The sequence below is a fragment of the Salvelinus sp. IW2-2015 genome, linkage group LG4q.1:29 (genome assembly GCF_002910315.2).
Source record: "Salvelinus sp. IW2-2015 linkage group LG4q.1:29, ASM291031v2, whole genome shotgun sequence".
NCBI classification, from domain to species: domain Eukaryota; kingdom Metazoa; phylum Chordata; class Actinopteri; order Salmoniformes; family Salmonidae; genus Salvelinus; species Salvelinus sp. IW2-2015.
In genome coordinates this window covers 27,765,023-27,784,106 of record NC_036842.1, presented here as the reverse complement: position 1 = coordinate 27,784,106, position 19,084 = coordinate 27,765,023, and the positions used below count along the sequence as shown (strand labels likewise).

Below are 19,084 nucleotides of genomic sequence, written 5' to 3'. Positions count from 1 at the left end.
TGTGTGTGGTGTGTGGGTCTACACTCTTAGAAAAAAAGGGTTCCAAAAGGGTGCTTTGGCTGTCCCCATGGGAGCACCCTTTTTTGTTCCAAGTAAAACCCTTTTTGGTTCCATGTAAAACCCTCTGTGGAAAGGGTTCTACATGGAACCAAAACAGTTTCTTCAAAGGGTTCTCCTATGGGGAAGACTGATGAACCCTTTTAGGTTGTAGACCTTCTTTTCTAAGAGTGCACCTCTCCTTCCTGTACTCCATCTCAGAGAGAGAGATGGAGGAGCTGCTCTACAATCTGTCATCGTTAATCACCAAGGCTGTCAGCTGTCCATCCAGGTCTGTCATACACACACAAACCTCTCACAGCAATGTCTGTGTTTGTGCATGTGTATCTTTAAAAAAATTCCCAATAATGTTGGGTCCTGTTTTAGCTTACACTCCTAGAAAAAAAGGTGCTATCTAGAACCTAAAAGGGTTATTTGGCTGTCCCATAAGATAACCCTTTGAATAACTGCTTTTGGTTCCAGGTAAAACCCTTTTGGGTCCAGGTAGAACCCTTTCCACAGGGTTCTACATAGAATTCCTGGTACCAAAAAGGGTTCTCCTATGGGGACAGTTGAAGAACCATTTTGGAACCATTTGTGGAGTGTTGCTTGGAGGGACTAAATTACACGTAACACATGCTCTCCAGCAGCAGCAGTGTGAAAGCACCCTGGGCGGCATGCGAGTCCTGATATCTGCTGTAAACATTAGCCAGCCCCGAGATGGATGGACAGAGTGATGGATGAGGAGAGGAAAGGGAAGAAAGGAATGATGGATGGATTGGATTGGATAAAGGAGCTATGGATGAGTAACAACGAAATGAAAAATGGCACGGCTATTCATTTCTCCCTCGAGGCTCTCTAATTCAATTCTATCTGTCCTAACTTTTATTGAGGCCTAGCTGGTATTGTTCCCCTGTGTCTCAGTTTCTCAGGATCTGTAGGTGTTCCCATTGGGAGATACAGATTGGTTTTACTGAGCCTTTAGGTGGTGACAGAGACAGTCACAGAGCTCACTGCTTTTTACTTTCAAACAAAGACACTTGACTTGGAAACTATAGGTGGACTTTTCTGGCAGCAAAAATTTGACTAAAACCCTGTATAAATGATGAAGCAGACAGAAAAAGACAACACTCATAACCAGGGATATGAATTCCTCGCACACACACATACACACACTCTCAGACCTAAAACAACAAAAGGATCAGAGAACAATCGAACATCAGATGCCACTTTGACTAAAGTCCCTTTCAGTCAGTCAGTCAGTCTGTCTGTCAGAATGCTGTCAGTGCTTCTTAACAACCTGATCTTGAGCTCTCCCATTTAAACCCCAGGCTCTGCTCCTTAACCATGTCTCTGAGTTTCCTAGGCCAAACACCAGGGCTACAGAAGCTACATGGGACACCTGAAACCTACTTTGCAACCCAACCACGAGTATCTCCTCCTGCTGCCCTACAAATGAACCCAGAACATCTTTTGTTCATTCAGCCCTTTGTTAACCAGGTGGCTGAGAACACATTAGCTTGTGAGGAGGTGAGGAGAGGGATTGAATGAGCCATTTGGAAGACATCACATCTCTGACAAGGTCTCGGGAACATGGAAGACTGAAAACGAGAGCAGTTTCTATGGTTTCCGTTGCGATGGGGTGTTGTGACCCAGTGGGTCTGCCTGTCAGGACTGTGACCACCGTAGGTCATCTATACTCCGACAGGCCCCCGACAGTGTCTCGTAACCAGGAAGTAGCATATTACCTCTGCCAATCACACTGAGCTGGAGTAACATGAAAGACGGACAGGTCCTTATCCTGAACATGACCAGACAGACACGGTTTTGCTCTGATGCCTATCTGGACATAACACAGACATAGAGAAGGCTGGGACTCAATCAAACTCAGTGGGTGCCAAAACTGACCTGTCTGCCTACCTGCCTGCCTGTCTGTGAAACACTAACTGAAAGTAAAGCACACCCAAACCCATCCTTTACCTGGTTGGGACTGTCTGTAGAACAATAGTACCTGGCACACACTGGCTCTACAACAAAACAAGGCAGATAATGCACACTGACAAAGGCTGTCTTCCACTGTCCTACCAGAGTAGGTCACTTATATTCATATAGGTCATTATATTCATGTCTGTTGTGATGACTGAAATCAACTCAGAGATGAATACCACAGGATGGCAAAGGACCATGGGAGTCAGGAAATCAATACAACAGTTCCTGGGTAGGTCTCAAGAGAGACATACAATATCCATACAATATCCATATCGCAAGAGATCCATATCTCATGGAATATTTTGAAACCATTACACCAGCATGTAAAAGAAATCCCCGTCACTCAAGCTGCACAGTTCCTCCTCCTTAATGTTAGATTCACTATAAGTTTGCATCCTGTTATTTTATGTCAAATGCAGTCAACTGATTGTTCTGAACAAGAAAGACGTTTCTTTCCACTGCTTTTTAACACAAGTATTTGGATGTAGAAGTATTTTGATGTATATTGCATGTCAAATTGCAATCGCAATATTTCGTAAAAAAATCACAACTTGATTTTTTTCCAATATTGTGCAGCCCTATGTAATACTTTACTGAATTATACTGAAATAGTCATTCTTAAAATTTACAATTTTGTAATTTAGCAGACACTCTTATCTAAAGCAACTAACAATAAGCATTCTCCAGTATTCTTCTTTGTATCTTAGTCGCGTTGTCTTTGAATGTTCTCTCCAGACTGAGTGACTCATTATTACATAGCTGGTAATAATGGCCTGATGAACCAAATCAAAACGATTGAGATGAATGAGGTGTCAAGAAGAGACCAATTGGATTGACAAATGAAAACGACAGAATATATATTCATTATCATTTATTAAACAAAATATGACCTTGCCTTTAAATCGGACAGCTCTGTCATCATCACATAATCTTTGCTTCCTGTGTTTGGGTTCGTATCGCTCTCTTACCCAGGTCATTCGCCCAAATACTTTACAAAAAATATCACATTTCCTTTCACTATTACTCTGCTGTACAAACAACAATTAGGAAGCCAGAGAGGGAGAGGAGATGTGACATGCACATTCAATCAGAGAAGGATAGGAAAACAAGAAAATCACGTATTTTTGTAAGGAGAAGAAAATATACTTTGTTGTAAAGTTTGCATGAGTGAATGTTTTTATCATGTTTAAACAAATCCTGTTTATAATAGATAAAATGATAACTGTATAACTGAAAAAATAATAATAAGAAAAGTTTTAAAAAATTATGTTTTGGAAAGTAAACTTGAAAGCCAAAGCACTCAGTTAAAAAATAAATACAATTTCTATTTTCAGTCAAAGAAGAAGCAAAATGTATGAAACTGAAACAAATCTCAAAACCATAACCGAGCTAAACTCACACACTCAGGGTCAAGCTAGCATGCATCCGGTTCTCCCCCTGTGGCCCCCCCCCCCCCCCCCCCCCCCCCACAGTGCTATAGGTTAATGCCATCACTATCTCCTCTCCTGTCTTTCCACTGCAATCACTATTCCCAACTTGACATGAAGAGATCCAGGAGGCGTTCTACAGCATCCTACCACCAGCTATCAGCCAGCCCAGTCTGTGATGCTATTACAACTCAGCATGGCACCATGGCCGCTGGTCCAGTCCAATCCACTTGTTCATAAAGTGCAGCATCCTAGTGTGCAGACATGCAAGCATCCAGCCCCTTCTCTATAGAATCCTGCTTTGGTATGGAGTAGTAGTGATCCCCCATATAGGCCAGATGTGCTGCCCGCAGAGGCTCCAGAAACACCTTCATCCAGGGCTTACATAACATTTCTATTAAAACCAATTGGATCCAAAGATTCCAGCAGTTTTAGGCAGGGAACAGCAGAGCTAGGCAGGAAGGAGTGGGGGAGCTGCCTTGGCTTAGTAATTTGAGGAGAAACACTGTTATAGACTGTGTGGATGGAGACGGAGGATCACTGGTAGCCCAGGGCAGACGCTGAGCCAAGTCTCTGGCTATAGAGAGCATAGTGGGGGTAGTAAGGAGAACCAGCCTGGAGGGAGTGCAGGGGGATGGAGGTAGGTCCAGGGGGCAGGTGGACCTTACCATAGGGGTGGTACCGGGCCAGACCCAAGGTATGAGGAGCCCTAAGGGAGAAGGAGTTCTGCAGGGAGGCCTGGCTCTGATGGGGGAGGTGGAGTTGGCAGGAGGCAACAGAGGAGGAGGAGACAGAGGGGTAGGCAGAGARKAGCTTACTGTCCATCCCTCCRGGTAARGAGGTGTGYGTGCGCAGGTGGGCYAGCAGCTCGTCTGAGGTGGAGAAGCGTTTATCACARGGMCCYSCAGCCGAYACCCAGTTACAGGCATGAGGSATGGGGTCATTGGAGAGCATGAARCCGTAGGTGTAGAGGGGGTGRGACARGGTGGGKGTGATGCTGGAAGACATAGTGCTGGGGTGGAGGGAGTGGAGGGGGTGGGAGGGGTAGACCAAGCCTGGATAGCCTGATTTGATGGAGGAGGAGGGGTCATGGACGCAGGGATTGCTTCCCCCCAGGTGGGGTGAGTTAGGGTAGCTGAGGCAGTACGGATCCCTGCAAAAGCCCTGCATGAAGGAGAGGGGAGAGGTACCAGTGAGGGGGCTGGAGCTATGGTGCTTCCCTGGTACCCTCACCCCCCCTCCTCCCAGACCAGACTTGGTAGGGTCCAACCCTGGGACAAACTGGGAGGGGTATCCAGCATAGGCCCCCACTACAGAGCCATGGTAGCCCATACCAGAGGAGGACAGGGGGAAGACAGAGTGGCCAGTCTTGTAGGGGGAGATGGGAGTGATGTGTCCAGGACCCAGGCTGAGTGGTGGGGGTTGGGAGTCCATCTTGCCCAACTCGTGGCTGGGGCTTCCCTCAGAGCTGCCTGTGCTGGAGTTGGTGCTGGCTCTGGCATGGCTGGAGTTAGCCATCTGGGGACTGTCCAAAGTGACCTTATTCACATCTGACTCCTTCTTAAGATGGCCACCACTGCTACTGTTGCTGTTCCTGTGTGGACTGCTCTGTTCCTGTTTGTGTTCTCCATTCAGAGTCTGAGAGTGGGAAACATGTAGTCCGTGAGGCGACTGGCTCTGTCTGTGTGTCTGTGACGACTGCTGTGTGTGCTGAGGAGGCGTGCCACCACCCACCCTGGAGTTGGGAGAGATGGCGTGTGGCGGAAAGGATGGACAAGAACCTGATAAGTTACTGTTAGCTACTCCATTCCCATTACTAGGTACCCTGAAGCCGGTCTTGTCAGAACTGTTATTAGAGCTACTGACCCTGTCCCTCCGACTGTCTCCCCCTACTTTGTTATAGGGCTTGAAGCTGGACTTGTCCTCCTGTGAGGGTTTGTGACTGGAGGAGGAAGAGGAGTGTCCATCATGGTCACCATTGCCATTAGAGATAGAGCTTGGCTTGGAGGTGGGAGGGTCAGGCTTGCCGATCTGGGAGCAAGTCTGAGCCAGCAGGGCCAGGGGGCTCTTCTTGGCATCCAGCTGGAGAAATAAACCAAGACTTTAAGTTAAGTTTAAGCATTTTTCACAATTACAGTTGTAGAAATAAAGACAGACAGACAGACAGACAGACAGACAGAAAGTACTTACATTTCTGTTAGCAGTAATTGTTTCAATGTATTTGGCAGTATTGAGGTCTTGCTGTAAGTTATGGCTAGTTTTATCGAATAGATAGATGTAAGCCTATTGTCTACAAAGTTGAAGCAAAATAGTAGAAACGGTCATTCGAAAAAACTGCGTCCCAGGGGATATAGTATATGAGAAAAGATGCTCAGGGAATTACTTTTCAAAAGTCCCTAATGTGCACATCCCCCCCCAAAAATACGCATTATCGGCTAAAAGTCGAGGAACATGCTTTGCGCAAAAAAACGCACCAAGGTGTTGAGAATAAACCGTGAGTCTTATCATCTATAAGCCAAACAACAACGACATTCAATGTGGCAATTTACCAGGACAATAGAAACATATTCACCATACCTCAATGCTCACTGGTGCAGATTGCAAAGGCTGCAGGTATTCCGGGTGGTGGAGCAAGTGGCTGGTGTGCGCCGTCAACATCTTGAGTATCCGGATAGGGAATAGGATCCAAAAGAGTCGGTGAAGACACTAACGCGCCCGTTGGGGAGCTGCAGTTATCACTACTGTCACAGGATTCGGAGGTATGGCTGCGTATCTCGTGCGTAATAGATCCAAAAGAGAAATCTTTAATTGGGGAGGGAAACGAAAATATGTTGGAGAGGGGCAGTGCTTTGTTAAAGTCCCGGAAAAGTAAAGTGTATAATTATCCATGCGCAGTGTATAGTTTAATTATAATCCGCTAGAGAACGCCTGTAGCCTACTCCCCATCTAGTTTCATTTTACAGTAGTTGACGTTCGGTTCTTCACTCATGATGCCTATTCCAGAATTGTTCTTCCGGGGGTTCTAATTCACAAAATCCAAATCAATCGGGATGTGAGCGAAATATATGCATACAATTCAGTTACAGAATAAGTATAGCCAAAGTGAGAAAATATGTAGAGGTTCCAAAAGACGACATAAAATCGGACTCTCACGGCTCCAGTCTATAGCGCACTCTCTCTGTCTCTCCAGCACTCACACACCATCCGGGCCGTACCTCGAGTGTGTGAGATCACAAGCGGACCTTCGAAGTAAGCGAGCCGCCGTCCAATAGTTGGTATTTGCATCGTTCAAAATGAGAAGGGCTGATGCGTTCTTCTGAAGGCGGAGCAATACATTGTCCCCCTCGGCCAATGAAGACAGACTGTCCATTGTATTTCATGGTGTTAGATAAGTCTTCCGATAATCTTTGTCAGAACTGAATGTAATTCTCTTGGATGCAAAACATGTTTTACCAGGCGCCCTATATTGTATTTATGTTGGTATCATTGCGAGTGTATCAGTGTGCCTTATACATGACCGACAGGGGGCACTATTGATGACATTGTATTACAGGGTTTATTGTCATCACCATCACCAATACAATTGGCTACAACCAAGTTTTTGGCTTATATTGGCTTATATTAGCAAATTTAAATCCATTAGACTCTTGTGACTGTTGTGGTCACTGCAGGGTTGAAATCAAGTTACTATTAACAGAAATGTAATAACATTGCCTAGCCTGTGCCACATTCAACTCTCAATCTTCTTATTTGAATGTACAAAGTCAAATGGGAGTCACACACATTTTACATACCTACTCCTTAGTCTACTTGTGACATTGAAATTGAGTTTCACGTACTGATCCCAGTAAATTAACTTGGACTGTTTTTTATTATTTTATGTAATTTTCACAACCAGTCAGGGAGAAATGTGCTAAAGAGGTTGAACACTGCCTCTATATTCATGGTTCTATAAATCTGGAATGTTAATAACTTGATTGCATTACTGCCAGGCTGCTGACTGACTCTGCAATGAGCTAATTTTGTTAACCTAATTATACAATGAATTGGTTAAAGTACTTAAAAATTACGCCTGACAAGAGCTATTAGCGGCGGCCCAGAATAGTCTCAGTCTGCGGGGCTGTGATGCTCCCAATCCTCTGGCTGCCCTCTCAATCCAGAGAGAAATAAATGGGTCATAATCCCTCAGAATCAGAACCTATGGGCAAAAGGCTGCATGATAATGGAAATGAGAAGATTATGAAAATTTGTCCATCTATTACAGTGTTCTCGATATAAGATAGCTGTGCCTCATGGCAAATTATAAACTGGGGGGTTTGAGCCCTGAATGCTGATTGGCTGACAGCCGTGGTATATCAGACCGTATACCACGGGTATGACAAAACATTTATTTATACTGCTTTAATTACGTTGGTAACCAGTTCACAATAGCAATAAGGCACCTCTGGGTTTTGTAGTATATGGCCAATACACCAGGGCTAAGGGCCGTGTCCAGTCACTCCGCAATGTGTCGTGCGTAAGAACAGCCCTTAGCCGTAGTATATTGGCCATGTCCCCCCCCCCCCCCATGCATTATTGCTTAAATATATAACAGCAGTAATAAAATGTACAGTGATATTGCTGCATGATGTTATATGGTATTGTGGACATAATAACATAGTAGCTACATTGGCAGAGCCTACTGTATATACATACTAACAAGTAGCTAGTTTTAAAGGTAGACTCAGCGAAATGAGGTTGCCATAAGCAGCACCGCAGATATTGAGATGAGCGAGATGCAGGACTTCACTCTCACACAGTCACACACAGTATCTGCGGATGTGCATGTGTTCTCTTCATGCTGTTACAGCGTGTTAGGGCACCAAAAGAGCTGAGAAGTTGAGCCTCTATGCTGTTTACTTTCTACCTCTATGTCAAATCGCTGAGTCTACCTTTTATTTATCTGGTACTACACCATCCTCATAAACCAGCTGTTAGTCAGTGTTTTTAAAGGTGATATATTTTGATGTAGCACCCCTCTTCCCTCAGATAGATACCCAGAGCAACACAGCTCCCAGTATACCTTCATCAGTGTCATAGAGGTGATATGAGGCAGAGTGCTGGTGAAACATGACATCAGGAAATAGGGTCAGTTCAACACCACTGGAGAGGTTCAACACCACTGGAGAAACTGCAGCTGTATGGAGTAGACCGCACTCTGTACCTGTGTCATGATGAGACACAGGCATGACAGATKCAATGATACTCTATCAAACTTGTTTATCAAAGTTAGTTAGCAACTAATTGATCCTGCTTTGTACCCTTCAGGGTTAATTCCCTTGACCATCAACATGAAAAGGAAAAGAAGAATAGTATGAAGGAGGAGAGAGGGAAGAATGACCCAGCAGGGGGAGGACAAAAGAAAAGGAAGAGAAGATAGAGAGAGANAGGAAACAACATCTCCACTTCACTGACCCTCAACACTGGGGCCCCACAAGGGTGTGTGCTCAGCCCTCTCCTGTACTCCCTGTTCACCCACAACTGCATGGCCATGCACTCCTCCAACTCAATCATGAAGTTTGCAAACAACACAACAGCAGTGGGCTTGCTTGGAGTGTGGTGTCAGGAAAAAAAACTCTCACTCAACGCCAACAAAACAAAACAAAGGGACAGCAGTGGAGAAAGTGGAAAGTTTTAAGTTCCTGGGCGTACACATCACAGACAAACGGAAATGGTCTACCCACACAGACAGTGCCTCTTCAACCTCAGGAGGCTGAAGAAATTTGGCCCAAAACCCTGACAAACTTTTACAGATGCACAATCGAGAGCATCCTGTTGGGCTGTATCACAACCTGGTACGCAACTGCACCGCCCTCAACCGCAAGGCTCTCCAGAGGGTGGTGCAGTCTGCACAATGCATCACCAGGGGCAAACAACCTGCCCTCCATGACACCTACAGCACCCAATGTCACAGGAAGGCCAAAAAGATCATCAAGGACAACAACCACCCGAGCCACTGCCTGTTCCCCCGCTATCAACAATAATGCGAGGTCAGTACAGGTGTTTCTCTTGCCTTTCTAAGAGGATGGTCTCTCAACAAAAAATATATATATTTGGTTTTTCTTTGGACTTTCTCCTACCATATCTATTGTGTTATATTCTCCTACATTATTTTAACATTTATACAAACTTCAAAGTATTTTATTTCCAATGGTACCAATGGTACCAATTATATGCATATCCTGGCTACAAGGCCTGAGCTACAGCCAGTTTACCTTGGGCACGTACTTCAGACAGGAAGCGGCGAGGGGCAATCTATCTCCAAACCTCTCTCTCTGACCATAGAACATAATCACAGCAACGCCACTCGGCAAATCAATGGAGACCATCTTGACAGACAGATCTAAACAAGTACCAATGATTGATAGATCTGTTCACTGTACAGCGACATACAATACAGAATGTTGTGTACTGGGTGGAAGGTCTACATACACATACAGAGAGACAAACACACACACACTTTCAAAACCAACACTGGTATTTATTGACCTTGAGGTGGAGGATAATGTATAATGATCTCTGGCAGATAGAAGTCAGATGCTTCTATAACCAATGGAGTCTTTCATTTTAAAATGGTCATACATCTCTCTTGTTTTCTCCCAGACAGGCATCAAGGCCAGTTCTAATGTCTTTTTATGTTCCCATAGTAACCACCACACTACACACATACCTTGGACATGATTGACAGCAAGTGTGTGCTGRCAAATAAACCACACGCAAGCATGAACACACACACGCTCTTTCTCTCTCACACACCATCTGTAGATGTTAAAGTGTGTGTTAATTTCCATAGTTAAACAAGGCTAATCTGTGTGAGGCTGCTGTGTCAGTCAGCTGTAGTGAATAGAGCTCTTATCTCTCAGCAGTCTGATACTCAGAACCTGTTTGTTTTATCCTCTAGTCCCTCCACCTGCCTGCCTGTCTGCCTGTCACCAGCTAATGTCAACAATCACTTACACACTCACATATTTAAATAACAGTAGTTTTTCCACTCCCTCAAACACACACAAGCATACAAGCAAGCATGCAGACAACCCTTGCCATGCCACACATGCTCTTCCCCACAACAAAAGCTGCCGTTGTAGTCAGACAGCAGGCAGGGAGAGGAGAGGAGCAGTTATCTGCTAGCTGTGGTTCTGTGGGTGGGGAAAGAGATCCAAGAGATCAGGCTTCCCTGAGATGAGGCATCAAGACTGGATCAGATCAGATGAGGGAACNTGCTAGCTGTGGTTCTGTGGGTGGGGAAAGAGATCCAAGAGATCAGGCTTCCCTGAGATGAGGCATCAAGACTGGATCAGATCAGATGAGGGAACAATGTTCATCTGAAATCAAAGATGGAGTTTTTTTTTGTAGAAAATCCAAAACCTGACTAGTGTTTTAAGAAGTGAGTGTGTTTGTTTCATTCATTGTCAAACCCGTAGAAGCGTCCAACTGGGAACAGAGGTTTTGATTTACATTTGGTTGAGTTGTCAACTAATGTGAATTCAATGTGAAATCCCCCCAAAATTAGATGTAGGTGACAAGTTGAGTGAAAAAACGACAACATTCTGTTACGTTGATGAATTTCTGCAAATCTAATTAGTTTTCCACGTTGATTCAACATCAACACATTGATTTTTTTTAAATGATGTGGAAACAACGTTGATTCAACCAGTTTTTGCCCAGTGGGATACGTGTTCCTCATTTGTGTGATTTTCAGCTTTATAATGAGTCGGTGGCTGAAAGGAAAGGCGATCGTTCTGGTCCTGAACCRCCATCATTAATCCTCAGTCTGTCAATAAAATCAAAGAAAAAGGCAGTTAAACAGTGCAACCGACCGAACCCAGATCTATGGTACCTATTGACCCAGTCAGCCAGTTCAATAAGTGATAAAATAATTTAAATGTTGAAAGATAATGATAAAATAATTCCACTCTGAAACCTTATAACTGTGTGAAATTGATTAGAATCATAAAATTATAATCTGATGATGTGTGAAGTTTTAGTCGGAATTAGGTTAAACAAGGTATCTGTATAGTGGAAAAACACAGACTGTCTGAGCAAGGCGTAGCTTAGGATTTGAACTTGTGTGTGTGTGTGTGCCTAGTAAAATACCGAAGAACAATTAAAACTGTGTTTGGACCGACCTGGCTAGGGCTCTGAGAGACTTGGGAGAGGACAGGGAGTACTTCTCAAGGTCTCCCTAATCTCGGGGGAATGGAACTGTCGGCTGGGTAGTGATACAGTGGTGAGAACCATGAAGAAGGATAAAAATCACATACTGTTTGTGTGTATGTATGTGCGTAGGATATTTACTGTTTGTATGGAAGTATGTGCGCAGCTATAAAATGGATGTCTTTGTATTCTTGATTTCAGAACGTTCTCGTGAATAAACTGTACTAACCTTTTGCATAAGCTGAGTCTTTGACTAATTATTATTAAACCCATGGTCTTACAAACCTCGGGGATTGGTCAAAGCTATTGATTGATATCATCATTGGGATTGAAAATTCTCGTGACAATAAGTCACTTTGATAGGGAAGTCTGTGGGACGGTTACGCTGAGTGTGAGAGGAGAAATGGGAAAGGAAGGGGTGAGGGAGAGAAGTGTGTGGGTGAGGGGAAGGAGAGAGAGGGAGTGATTCTTTGCTACTCAGTTAAGTGTCTATATTATTTAACCCTCCATCCAACCCTCACTTACAGCCTGCATGTAAAAGANAAGGAGAGAGAGGGAGTGATTCTTTGCTACTCAGTTAAGTGTCTATATTATTTAACCCTCCATCCAACCCTCACTTACAGCCTGCATGTAAAAGATTACTAATATGTGGTGGCCATCTTGAAGCGGAGGGCTATACAGGACTGATGGTTAGGCATAATGTAGGCTGTGTGTTGGGTGCATACCAGCATAATCGTTGGCCAGCAAACTCCATTCCAAACCCCAAACACCCCATTACAGAGAGAAAGATGTATTACAGCCTCAGATTGCATGCATGCATACACACACACACACGCACACGTACGCACACACACACACACACATACACATATACACACGCACACATGCACACACACACACACACATTATTCTTTCACATCTGTCAGCTCTCAACACACGCCACACCTCCTCTCTCTCCAGACACGCCAGCAGCCCTGCCACAATCTATCTAAACACTTTACTTGTGCTTAAACCAAGACTATCGTAAAGTTGCRCAAATGTTGAAAGACTACTGAAACATGCTACATGTTTTCTCTCCAATGAGTTTTTCTTCCTTTTCCGTGATGAGTTACAATCCCAATGCAGGAATCCAGATAGCACAACAACGCTGTTTGGCCATTCAAGGGAGTTGAGCAGCTATTGACTGGATTTTCATATTCTGTTATTAGATGTTATGTTTGAAATCCATGAGAAGGATAAAAAGTGCTGCTTTCTGTAGTGACTATGTGTGTGTTTGTTTGCGTGTGTTTGTTTGCGTGTGTGTGTGTGTGTGTGTGTGTGTGTGTGTGTGTGTGTGTGTGTGTGTGTGTGTGTGTGTGTGTGTTTTACCTGCCTGAGTATATATGACAGACCCCATATGTAAATTAAGAAGGAAGGATGACGTTTGCCTTATTGGCCCTGTCATTCATGGGGGTGGAGGGTGGAGGGGGTGACTGTTGTCAGAGCGCTCGTCAGGCTTTGATGTCACCCATATTCGAGGGCCGATGTGCAGATCATTGTGTAAGTAAATCAACGCCATTCAGCCATCACCATGTCACATCACAAAAATAATTATCACCCTGTTCCAGCCACATCAGTCATCTCACGGCTTGACGTTTGACAGCCAGTATCAAGATAGTTCCCGTTATGTAATCCCTATAACTGGTATTACATGTTGGCCTATTGAGCATTGAGTAGGTCCTAAGATGGATGAGTCTTCACAAAAGTCATATTCTTTTTAAAAATAACCAATACCCCCATTTTCTCATCCTTGTGTAATGTTGACTCCCTAATATCTTTAATTGGTAAGTCTCCATAACTCATCTTATTGTCAGAAGGGTTGATAACATTACAAATGCATGGAAACTCTCCAACCACATCTGGTGGAAAGGTTAGTTGTTATTAGGTAGCGCTTCAACGCTCTTAGTTTTTGCTAAAATACCTGCTATGCTGTTTCCCTTCTGCATCGACACCATATCGCGAGTCTACTTTTAATCTATCTGTTACTACACCATCCTCAAACACCAGCTAGTACTATACATTCATCAGTGTCATCGTGGTGATATGAGGCAGAGTGCTAGAGAACATGACATCAGGAATAGGGTCAAAGTTCAAACACACTGGAGAGACTGCAGCTGTATGGGAGGAGACTGCACTCTGTACCTGTGTCATGATGAGACACAGGCATGACAGATTCAATGATACTCTATCAAACTTGTTATCAAAGTTAGTTAGCAACTAATTGATCCTGCTTTGTACACTTCAGGGTTAATTCCCTTGACCATCAACATGAAAAGGAAAGAAAGAATAGTATGAGGAGGAGAGAGGGAAGAATGACCCAGCAGGGGGAGGACAAAAGAAAAGGAAGAGAAGATAGAGAGAGAAAGTGAGGGTCGGCCTGAACAATGGGGATCTCCTCCTGGACTTACCTTCAGACACCTTGAAGTTGGTCAGAACAGCTGTGACATGTTGCATCAGTGTATGTATGTGTTGTGTGTGTGTGTGTGTGTGTGTGGTGTGTGTGTGTGTGTGTGTGTGTGTGTGTGTGTTGTGGTGTGTGTTGTGTGTGTGTGTGTGTGTGTTGGGTGTGTGTGTGTGTGTGTGTGTGTGTGTGTGTGTGTGTGTGTGTGTGGTGCACGCGTGGTTTTCTGTTGTTGATGGTGTGAAGATGGCGCCGACAGAGATGGTCGACTCGCTTCGCGTTCTTAGGAAACTATGCAGTATTTTGTTTTATTATGTATTATTTCTTACATTGCTACCAAAGGAAATCTTAAGTCTTATTACATACAGTCGGGAAGAACTATTGGATATAAGAGCAACGTCAACTTACCAACATTACGACCAGGAATACGACTTTCCTGAAGCAGATCCTCTCTTTGGACCACCACCCAGGACAATGCATCTAATCCCAGCAGCTGACCGAGAACAACGGCGACGCAGAAGGGGCAGACGGAGCGGTCTTCTGGTCAGGCTTCGTAAATGGGCACATCGCTCACCGCTCCTGAGTATACTACTCGCCAATGTCCAGTCTCTTGACAACAAGGTAGACAAAATTCGAACGAGGGTTGCCTTCCAGAGAGACATCGGAGACTGTAACATTCTCTGTTTCACGGAACATGGCTCTCTCGGGATATGTTGTCGGAATCGGTTCAGCCACCGTGCTACTCCATGCATCGCGCCGACAGAGATAAACACCTCCCTGGGAGGAGGAAGGGCAGGGGTGTATGCTTTATGATTAACAACTCTTGGTGTAATCATAACAACATACAGGAACTCAAGTCCTTCTGCTCACCCAACCTAGAATTCCTTACAATCAAATGTCTGTCATTCTACTTACCAAGATAAATCTCGTCAGTTAGAGTCACAGCTGTGTATATCCCCCCTCGAGCGAACACCGAGACGGCACTCAAGGAACTTCACTGGACTCTATGTAAACTGGAAACTATGTATCCGGAGGTTGCATTTATTGTACCTGGGGATGTTAACAAAGCAAATTTGAGAACAATGCTACCTAAATTTTATCAGCATATTGATTGCACAACACGTAGAGCTAATACTCTCGACCACTGCTACTCTAACTTCCGCGATGCATACAAAGCCCTTCCCCGCCCTACCTTCGGCAAATCCGACCATGACGCCATCTTGCTCGTCCCAGCTTATAGTCAGAAACTCAAACAGGATGTACTAGTGACAAGAACCATTCAACGCTGGTCTGACCAATCGGAAGCCACACTCCAAGATTGTTTTGATCATGCGGACTGGAATATGTTCCGATCAGCCTCAGAGGACAACATTGACCTATACGCTGACTCGGTAAGGGCGTTTAAAAATAAGTGCATTGGAGACGTCATACCAACTGTGACCATTAAAACCTACCCTAATCAGAAACCGTGGATGGATGGTGGCATTCGCGTAAAACTGAAAGCGCGATCCACCGCATTTAACCATGGAAAGAGGTCTGGAGATATGGCTGAATATAAACAGTGTAGTTATTCCTTCTGCAAGGCAGTCAAACAAGGTAAATGCCGGTAGAGGTACATGGTGGAGTCGCAATTCAATGGCTCAGACACAAGATGTATGTAGCAGGGTCTACAGGAAATCACAGACTACAAAAACAGCCACATCACAGATACCAACGTCACGCTTCCAGACAAACTAAACACCTTCTTTACCCGCTATGAGGATAATACAGTGCCACCGTTGCGGATCACTAAAACAGACTGCAGCCCCCCCCTCTCCTTCTCAGTGGCTGACGTGAGTAAAACTTTTTAACTTGTTAACCCTCGCAAGACTGCTGGCCCAGACGGCATCCCTAGCCGCGTCCTCGGAGCATGCGCAGACCTGCTGGATGGTGTGTTCACAGACATATTTAATCACTCCCTATCCCAGTCTGTTGTCCCCACGTGTTTCAAGATGGCTACCATTGTTCCTGTACCCTAGAAGGCAAAGATAACTGAACTAAATGTCTAGCGCCCTGTAACTCTCACTTCTGTCATCATGAAGTGCTTTGAGAGGCTAGTCAAGGATCATATCACCGCCACCTTCCCGGCCACCTTAGACCCACTTCAGTTTGCATACCGCCATAACAGGTCCACAGAGGATGCAATCGCCATTACACTGCACACTGCCATATCCCATCTGGACAAAAAGAATACCTACAGATGAAGTCAGAAGTTTACGTACACTTAGGTTGGAGTCATTAAAGCTTGTTTTTCAACCACTGCACAAATGTCTTGTAAACAAACTATAGTTTTGGCAAGTGGGTCAGGACATTACTTTGTGCTTGACACAAGTAATTTTTCCAACAATTGTTTACAGACAGAGTATTTCACTTATAATTCACTGTATCACAATTCCAGTGGGTCAGAAGTTTACATACACTAAGTAAAGAAAGTAATCAGCCAAAACATAATAAAAAAAATGTTGACATCCACAAGTCTGGTTCATCCTTGGGAGCAATTTCCAAACGCCTGAAGGTACCACGTTCATCTGTACAAACAATAGTACGCAAGTATAAACATCACGGGACCACGCAGCCATCATACCGCTCAGGAAGGAGATGTGTTCTGTCTGCTAGAGATGAACGTACTTTAGTGTGAAAAGTGAAAATCAATCCCAGAACAACAGCAAAGGACCTTGTGAAGATGCTGGAGGAATAAGGTACAAAAGTATCTATATCCACAGTTTACTGCCATAAAAAAGCCATACGGTTTGCAACTTCACATGGGGACAAAGATTGTACTTGTTGGAGAAATATCCTCTGGTCTGATGAAACAAAAATAGAACTGTTTGGCCATAATGACCATTATTATGTTTGGAGGAAAAAGGGGGACGCTTGCAAGCTGAAGAACACCATCCCAACCGTGAAGCACGGGGGTGGCAGCATCATGTTGTGCGAATGATTTGCTGCAGGAGGGACTGGGGCACTTCACATAATAGATGGCGTCATGAGGGAGGAAAATTATGTGGATATATTGAAGCAACATCTCAAAGCATCAGTCAGGAAGTTAAAGCTTGGTTGCAAATGGGTCTTCCAAATGGACAATGACCCCAAGCATACTTCCAAATTTGTGGCAAAATGGCTTAAGGACAACAAAGTCAAGGTATTGGAGTAGCCATCACAAAGCCCTGACCTCAGTCCTATAGAAAATGTGTTAACTTCTTATGGCTGAAGGGGCAGTATTGAGTAGCTTGGATGAAAGGTGCCCATATCAAACGGCCTGCTCCTCAGTCATAGTTCCTAATATTTGCATATTATTATTAGTATTGGATAGAAAACACTCTAAAGTTTCTAAAACTGTTTGCATTATGTCTGTGAGATTAACAGAACTCATATTGGCAGGCAAAATCCTGAGTTGAAATCAAAACAGGAAGTCAGAAATCTGAGCATGTGTGTATTCACCAGATTCCCTAAAGAAATCCACTTGAGCTATTAATGATGTTGCACTGCCTAGGGGTTCCACTAGATGTCAACCATCAATAGAAATTTCAATGAGACTTCTATTATGTTGTGGGAGAGAATGAGAGCAGAATCAGTCAGGTGTCCATCAAGCAGCCATTTCCTGATCATGCTTTTTCTTCATGTAAGCCACTGACGTTCCATTGCTCACGCAGACAAGAACGAATACTCCGGTTATAACTTTATTGAAGCTATATGTTAAAAACATCCTAATGATTGATTCAGTACTTAGTTTGAAATGTTTCTTCGACAGGTAATATCACATTTTGAAGTTTTTGTCCGATATAACGCTGACCAGAATTAGCGTTTGGATATGTAAACCAGACGCGCTAACAAAAGAAGGTATTTGGACATAAATAACGGATTTTTCCGAACAAAACAAACATTTATTGTGGACCTGGGATTCCTGGTGTGCTTTCTGATCTAGATCATCAAAGGTAATGGAATATTTATCATGTATTTTATTGTTTATGGTGACGCCATCTTTGCAGCTGTGGTATGCTGTTTTTGAGCGCCGTCTCAGATTATAGCGTGCATTTATTTTTCCGTAAAGTTTTTTTGAATTCTGACACAGCGGTTGCATTAAGGAGAGGTATATCTATAATTCAATGTGTATAACTTGTATTATCATCTATATTTATGATGAGTATTTCTGTTGAAACGATGGGCTATGCAAAGTCACTTGATGTTTTTGCATTTAGTGAATCTTGTCGCCTCAATGTAAATTCAGATTTTTTTATATAAATATGAATTTAATCAAACAAAACATGCATGTMTTGTGTAACATGAAGTCCTATGAGTGTCATCTGATGAAAATAATCGAAGGTTAGTGATTCATTTTATCTCTATTCTGGTTTTTGTGAAGCTATATTTAGCTGGGGAAAATGGCTATGCTTATTGTGGTTTTGTGGTGACCTAACATAATCGTTTGTAGTGCTTTCGCTGAAAAGCCTATTTGAAATCGGACACTTTGGTGGGATTAACAACAAGATTACCTTTAAAATGATATAAGACACATGAATGTCTGAGGAATTTTAATTATGAGATAACTGGTTTTTGAATTTGGCGCCCTGCACTTGGACTGGCTGTTGTCATATCGGTCCCGTTACCGGGACTGCAGCCATATTAAACAATTTAAAAATGTTAACACACACTCAATTAGTATTTGGTAGCATTGCCTTTAAATTGTTTAACTTCTGACCCACTAGGAATGTGAAATAAATAATTCTCTACTATTAATCTTTCACATTCTTAAAATAAAGCTGTGATCCTAACTGAACTAAAACATGGCATTTTTAGTCTGATTAAATGTCAGGAATTGTGAAAAACTGCGTTTAAATATATTTGGCTAAGGTATATGTAAACTTCCGACTTCAACTGTATGTAAGAATGCTGTTCATTGGCTACAGCTCAGCATTCAACACCATAGTACCCTCCAAGCTCATCATCAAGCTGAAGGCCT

At 43.5% G+C, this 19,084-nt stretch overlaps 1 protein-coding gene across 1 annotated transcript; it reads right to left on the bottom strand.

Annotated features, from left to right (window-relative positions):
* Positions 1–3,492: 3,492 nt before the first annotated feature.
* LOC111961771 (zinc finger protein 703) lies at positions 3,493–6,895 on the bottom strand. Its single transcript, XM_023984295.2, has 2 exons — positions 6,030–6,895; positions 3,493–5,534 (listed from the first exon to the last, which is right to left on the bottom strand). The coding sequence occupies exons 1-2, from the start codon at positions 6,108–6,110 to the stop codon at positions 3,990–3,992; spliced, it is 1,626 nt and encodes a 541-aa protein (XP_023840063.1). The 5' UTR covers positions 6,111–6,895; the 3' UTR covers positions 3,493–3,989.
* Positions 6,896–19,084: the final 12,189 nt, after the last annotated feature.